The 6661-nt window shown below is 38.5% G+C and overlaps 1 protein-coding gene across 6 annotated transcripts; it reads left to right on the top strand.

The window, feature by feature from the left end:
• Nucleotides 1-6600, top strand: LOC105047775 (cytochrome c oxidase subunit 5b-2, mitochondrial). 6 transcript variants are annotated; one of them, XM_029265345.2, is made up of 7 exons: nt 9-271; nt 355-440; nt 541-594; nt 4930-4996; nt 5288-5367; nt 5490-5576; nt 5927-6162. In XM_029265345.2, exons 1-6 carry the CDS (start codon nt 103-105, stop codon nt 5547-5549), a joined length of 516 nt encoding a protein of 171 aa, XP_029121178.1. In that variant the 5' UTR covers nt 9-102; the 3' UTR covers nt 5550-5576; nt 5927-6162. The 6 variants fall into 6 exon arrangements, with proteins under 6 accessions (XP_010925150.2, XP_073114907.1, XP_073114906.1 ...); XM_010926849.4 differs by lacking the exon at nt 5927-6162 and having other exon boundaries at nt 10-271; nt 5490-5898; XM_073258806.1 differs by lacking the exons at nt 4930-4996; nt 5288-5367; nt 5490-5576 and adding an exon at nt 6187-6600 and having other exon boundaries at nt 4-271; nt 5927-6094.
• Nucleotides 6601-6661: the final 61 nt, after the last annotated feature.

Here is a 6661-nt window from a genome sequence, read left to right as displayed (position 1 = left end):
AGTTCCCCATTTCTTGGTCAACAAAAAGCGCCCCCTCAGAGCGAGCGAGAAAGAGCATAGATAGGGGCGACCTGAGAACACCAACGTCGGCGGTGAGAGACGATGTGGCGGAGGGCCTCTTCGCATCTCCAAACCCTCGCGACCCCATGGCGGCGATCCGCCCCCCACCTCCTCCGCCGGTCCGCCCAAAATACCCTACAGAGCCGCGCCTTCGCCTCCATCATCTCCTCGCCATTCCGGAAGACCTCCCCCCTCCTCTCCTCGGAATCCGGTGGGTCCTCCTCCGATCTCTATTTCTTTTGGCGATGATTATTTGACCGTTCTGATTCATCCGATCTGCTCTTCTTCCTTTAGGTAATGTCCCTACGAAAAAGAGAGTGGAGGACGTGATGCCGATAGCCACCGGGTACGAACGGGCGGAGCTCGAGGCCGAGCTCGAGGTGAGTTTTCCTGGTTGGTTTGACTTGCCTTCTTGTTTGATCGATTCAAAATTCGAGGGATTCTTTGCTTTTGCCAACTTCTTCTTCGTGGCTTTTTAAGGGAAGGAAGCGGTTTACTGATATGGATACCCCGGTCGGTCCATTCGGCACCAAGGTGAGGCCAATTCTTGAACTTGATTCTGCAAGAGGTTCTTAACCTCTGATAAGTTTCTGGTCTGATTTTTTCGTTGATGATTTTTTTTTTCCTTCTTTTGTGTGTGTGCGTGTGCGCTTGTTTGGTTTTTTTAATTTTTCTGTGCGTGTGGTGGTGGTGGTGGTGTTGGAGGGGTTGCAATCTGATGATATGGAGCCTTTCTTGGTTAGATCCTTCCCGTATTTTTGCATTTAGATTGGTCTTTGCTGCCAGATACTTATTAGTTGCTGAAATAAAAGAGAATGTTTGTGGTATGTCATTTTATTAATGTGCATGGGATTGATAGATGTGATCTTGTTTTGTTTGTCGGCTCTTGTTATTACTATATACATTGTATTAGAACAATTGTTTGTATGTTTTGGATGCTTGTGGATATCTTTATTTTTACGTGTTTGCTATGCCTGCAAAATGAGACCATCTTTCGAGTTTGCCTGACGAGAGTTTTCCACCATTGCTGTATGGCCAGCTTGGTATCCAGCAACTTCACAATCAGAGGGATTTAATCATGGAAGTTCGTTTCCTATCTTGGGCTAGTTAACTACAGAATTGATTTTTTTCCCCCTATTTTAAACACCGGAAAGTAATACTATGTTGATGTCTTGAAAACCTTTGGATGGTCACCAGCCCAAGGATGATATACATGAACAGCACGTACAGGCTGGCTTACTAAAATCTGGGGAAAGAGAGTCATAGGTTGGGTGCGACAAGAAAGTATTGGGCTATTGGAGATCCTACAGTACCCTAAATTTCTAGTACAGTGTATATCCGAAAAAAAAAATTAATATTCTTCATAAAAATGAGCTTCTACCTTGTCAAATGGACACCTGCCAGTGAATTATGGCTATGAAGCCTTTTGTAGCATGTTGGGCTTATTTAAACTTTTCTATACAATTCTTAGAACAAATAATAGATGACAAAACTGAAACCGCCCCTCCTTTTCATTTGATATTATATTAAAATATTAGTTTTAGGTACATATTCCACTGGCCATGGATAAAATTTAATAGTGAATCATTCTTTTTTATTTTTCTTTCCAAGAGATTTTATGAAATCCACAAATTATATGGTTTTATTTATGTAGTGTGATGGGTTAGAAATATAACACTTCTAGGTCAGTTAAGATGACTGAAAATTATTCTTGATAAAATGGATGAGATTTGAGAAGTGTAGAACATTTTGAAGATGTGGCATAGTCATAGTAAGCTCTTGTATCCATAAGTACATATTTTGCAAAGAAATTCATTGTTATTGTATCCTTGGTTACACTGGCGCTGTTTGGAGCCTCTTTAGTGGTGATGCACTATAGCTCAAGCTGCATTGCAGCTTGAGTTGCAGGTGTGCCACATGCAGGGGCTCCAACAACCTTGTTTGGTTGGTGCTACAGGTGGGGTCGGGGTTGAAGGCGGAGGGAGGAGGATCTGGGCAGGAGAGGGTGGTGGAAGCTATGCAGAGGGGAATTGGAGCAGGAGGCAAGGGACAAGGGCTGGTGAAGGGGGCAACATAGGGTGTTGGAAGGAAGGGACCAGGTAGGAAGTGGAGGAGAGGGGGCGGCATCACACCGACCTTTAAACAGCCCCTAAGTTGTATGTTCATTTTCCAAATTAACAAAATCTTTTATATATTAGATATAATCAAATGTGCTCTTAATTTGATGCTTTCCATTCTTTTCTCAATAGAATCACAAGAATGAATATATAAGAAGGTATTGAGACAAAGCAGTAGCAAAATTTGTGGTGTGACATTTGATTTTCTAGATGTAGTGGGCCTATAATAGGGTGTCATAAACTAATGCAGTACTAATATGTGGAATTGATTTATGATCATATATATTATCCATTGAATGTCTAGAGTTGATTCATAAGGAATAAACTAAGTTGAGTTTGAATTGGAATTATAAGGAGATATATAAAGTAAAAACCAAGATTTATTCAATCCTTAGTATGTAACAAAATTAGATGAAATGCCAGCAAGTGTTATCCGATTTATATGGGTACCGACTTTTTGGAGGAAGGTATGATTGTCAAAGCATGAGGCTGGTGATCCTATGAAAAAGGCCACTTTCGGTGTGAGAGGGGTCTGCCTACCTCCCTAATGCTGCATTTAGATTAATTTTTGCAATTTTGAAGCAACAAACTGAAATGACCTTAGGCTCTGTAAAACCTTAGTAGGAAAGAAAGAGGGAAGGCTTGTTTTAAGGAACATCATTCATCTTCAATGCAAAAAATAATGTCAGAGCTAGAACTTATGCATGCATGAATATTAGTTGAAATGAAAATGATAAAAAATTTATTCAATGACAAACACATCTGGTTGGATTAATTTCTCATGTTATAGATCTACTTATATTGATTAGATCATGATGACAATTTATTTAATCAAAGTGGAGTTGGTTGGGTCAGAGATGATCTGGTGTGTTGTAAGCTTGCATTATGACTTTAAAAGTTGAGAGAGGCTTTCACGGATAACAACATGGCTTTGATGTTGTGTGAATGTGAATGCTATGGTTATGTGATAAATCTTGGAAGAGTAGGTCAGAAAAGAGTGCACAAGGGGATGCCTAGATGTTGGACCAAACTTGGGGATAATAAAATACCTTAGATGTTGTGGGTTTACTCATTGAAGTTACTAGGCTTGCCAAGTGAAAAAATGAACTTATATTCATAATGTTAACCACAAATGTGGTATGAGGCCTTTTCATTATATTGGTGGCTGCAAGTATGGTCCTCATGTTTCAGTATTGTAAAAAATACAAGTTCTATTTTCTATTAACTATTTTGCCTTAACATCATGAGAAGAGGAACTTTAGTTTCTATGGGAAGCATTTCGGGTGTATAAAGTTCTATTGTGCTTATCATATCTTATTTGGATTTTAGACAACAAAAATGCTTCTGGTTGATATGCATTCAGAAGTTGCACTGGTTTCTAAGGTTTTACAGCCTTTTTTTTGAAGGGGAAAAAATGTAACACTGGAAATGCTTTTAAGTTTTAAGTTTTGGGCACATCCAACCAAAACATTATACAGAAATTGCTTATTGTGTGTTTTTATCATGTTTTGATATGTTGTTAACTGAACTGGTATGGCCTTTTTGGAAACATGATTCCGGACGACACACTGAAGAAACACCTGAATTTCATCATAGAGTAGGCACAATATTTTAGCTAATCATGACTTATTGGTACTCTTAGGTTGTTTGTCATGAACTGTTAATAAATAAAAAAAAATGCTTTATGCCTCACATATTACAACTTATAATTATGATATCTTCACTATTGCTTCACTTGGGCCTGACTTTGTTTCGATGAATGAAAAGCGATATCATTAGATCCAAACCAAATTTTCTGCCATTCTTCCTCCATAACATATTTTCTTAGCAAAAATTCCTCACTTGTTTTGAACAAGAATAGTTATGACTTTATGTTAGTCACTGGTGCCTTGTGGGATGTTGGGATTGTTGTAGCTTGCTTCATGTATTTAGAGGCTTTTATTTTGTTAGAGCATTGTGGAAAAATAGTAAAAATTGATGGTTTATGCACACCATAACTGTGTGTGCGACTGTTGCAACTTGTTCTGTGTGCTTTTACTTTTCCTTTTTTCACACTAAGTGTTTGATATGATACTATTCTGACCTATTCCTCCTAATAAGTACTAAACAATATCAGATTCAACTTCCATAATCATTTCCTGTTGGTAAGATGTCATTTCTCACATTATTAAAATGATCCACTAATCATATTAATCCCTCAATATGATTGTTCCCTTTATAGGTTTGGTCTAGTTATTCAATTTTATGTAGAAGATCCTTTCTCCAAACAAGCTCCAACTGGTTCAGGAACTTCATCACCATTTTGGTGCCACCAGCTTTCATAGTCACGTTTCCCTTATCTGTGGTGCTAATGACAGCTATGGCGCATTTTCTTAGCATGCTACCGGTTCAAAGTTGTGGTGTTGCTTATGAGGAACATGGTGTCAAAGTGAAACGTAATTCATATTCATTTATAATTTGGCCTCCTTTTCACATACAGCCAACATTCAACATGAATCCCTTATATATATTTTTTGATCCTCAGATCTGCCTTATCAATGTTGTAGAAATTTTACTACCCCTAAGTGTAATGAAATCTTTCCTTTGTCCTTTAAAGTAAGCTAGCCTTTATCTGGATGTTGATTGTGAATTAGGCTTTACCTGGATGTTATTGTGAATATAGCAATGTTTGTGCTTGTGCAAGCTTATTAACTTTAGTAAAATATTGACCATTGAACTATCCATAAAATTTTCTTGTTTGGATTGGTTGTAGGAAGCACCTGCTTTCATTAAGTCCTACTATAATAAGAGAATACTCGGCTGCCCTGGTGGTGAAGGTGGTAAGTTACTTTGTCACACTAATGGCAAGCTTGTTCTTTTGTTGCCATGGAGTATTATTCACGTGACATTTCTAGGTCTGGCATCTGTTATATTTCCATTAATCCTGGCTCTTCATCCTTCAATTTTTTCTTAAAAGGAAAAGAAATAGAAGGAAAATAATGTTTATATTTCAATTTCTCTGGTAAAGAAAGGAAGCTAAAAGGGAAGAAAGCTTTAAGATACATTGCCACCTTTCAACCGAGTTTGATGTTAGTTGGCTAGGTGACTTCAAATTCTTGATGTGTTTGCAGAGGATGAGCATGATGTTGTCTGGTTTTGGCTGGAGAAAGACAAACCACACGAGTGCCCCGTGTGCTCCCAATACTTTGTGGTAATTGTGATAGCTTAAAAAAATTCTTAGTGTACTTCTAAAAATTAGAAATATTCCACAGATTTTGGGTGCTTTTAGATCTAGGAGAAAGAGTTCCTGATTAATTTCATATCACCTTGCAGCTGGAGGTGATTGGTGAGGGAGGGGACCCAGAACCACACAGTGATGATGAACATCACTAGGGATAGGACTTACGAAAATAAATATTGGTGAGCTGGATCATTTTGGTTATACTGCTTGATCAATATTCTTGCCAATGACCCTGAAAGTGTTTCCTCTTGGCTGTTTTGCTAGCAAGGTCTAACTATCATCTATGTGACCTTTCGATTATTTTATGCTTTTTGATGCATTGTTGAATAATTGGTCGCCACATTAAGCTCCATTCTTTTTTTGCTTCCAGCAAATCAGATAGGGTTTTTCTGGTGGTATTCGTGAGCATGCACTGTAATCTGTATTTATCAATTTGTAGGCAACCTTGGTTCTTGGAAGCAATGTATGATAAAAATTGCTCTGGTAGGATTGCAATTTTCATTCATTTTGCTATATTCTGTTGAGACAGACTTTTGTGGCAATTTTTACGGGCTATGCGGTATTGTTGCTCCAACTTCTAGTGGAGCAAGTGGCTGGATTTGTTGGGATGACTGAAAGGTTCCAGCATTGTGCTGGTAATAGTGTTTTGGATGAAGCATATTCAAATGGTTGTTATTAATTTGGACCAACTATCAAGGCAGGTAACTATGTCAATTTGTAAAAATGTTGACCAATGCTGAAATGTAACACAGAATTATGATTTTCCATTTATGTCCATGAACGAACCAGGGCAGCCCGAGTGGCTACTCAGTGCAATGCAGAGACTTGCTGAGCTACTTCAGTTGATCCTATTGCAGAGGATTGTGGGACCTTCCCCCTGGCGTATGCAGATATTTTATATTCAGCTAGGTGAAAAGTTTCTGATTGGAGGTCGTGTTATTTAGGGGCGGTGAGATGTTATATCCCGGGGGTTCCTGGCCTTAGCGTGCTCATAATTATGGTTTTATTGTGGGGACTGAGCAGGTGTAACAGTTAACGTGCTTGTTAACGATGGTGGCATTCCATGAAATTGATTTCTGTGGGAAGGTCCGTGCGCTATGTTCTTCATTCTTCTAGCCTTCTTCACGATCTTGAAAAGGATTGCTTCAGTAACCTATGAATAGAATAGTTTTCTGAGCAGACAAATTATGTACTTGCGATCTCTTTTTTTTTTTTTTTTGGTCGTTCTGATTCTGCCTACACGTGTGTCTCGGACATTCGGATA

This window comes from Elaeis guineensis, chromosome 6 (genome assembly GCF_000442705.2).
Source record: "Elaeis guineensis isolate ETL-2024a chromosome 6, EG11, whole genome shotgun sequence".
NCBI classification, from domain to species: domain Eukaryota; kingdom Viridiplantae; phylum Streptophyta; class Magnoliopsida; order Arecales; family Arecaceae; genus Elaeis; species Elaeis guineensis.
Note: the sequence above shows the minus strand (reverse complement) of the source record. Positions and strands in the feature narration are given on the sequence as shown.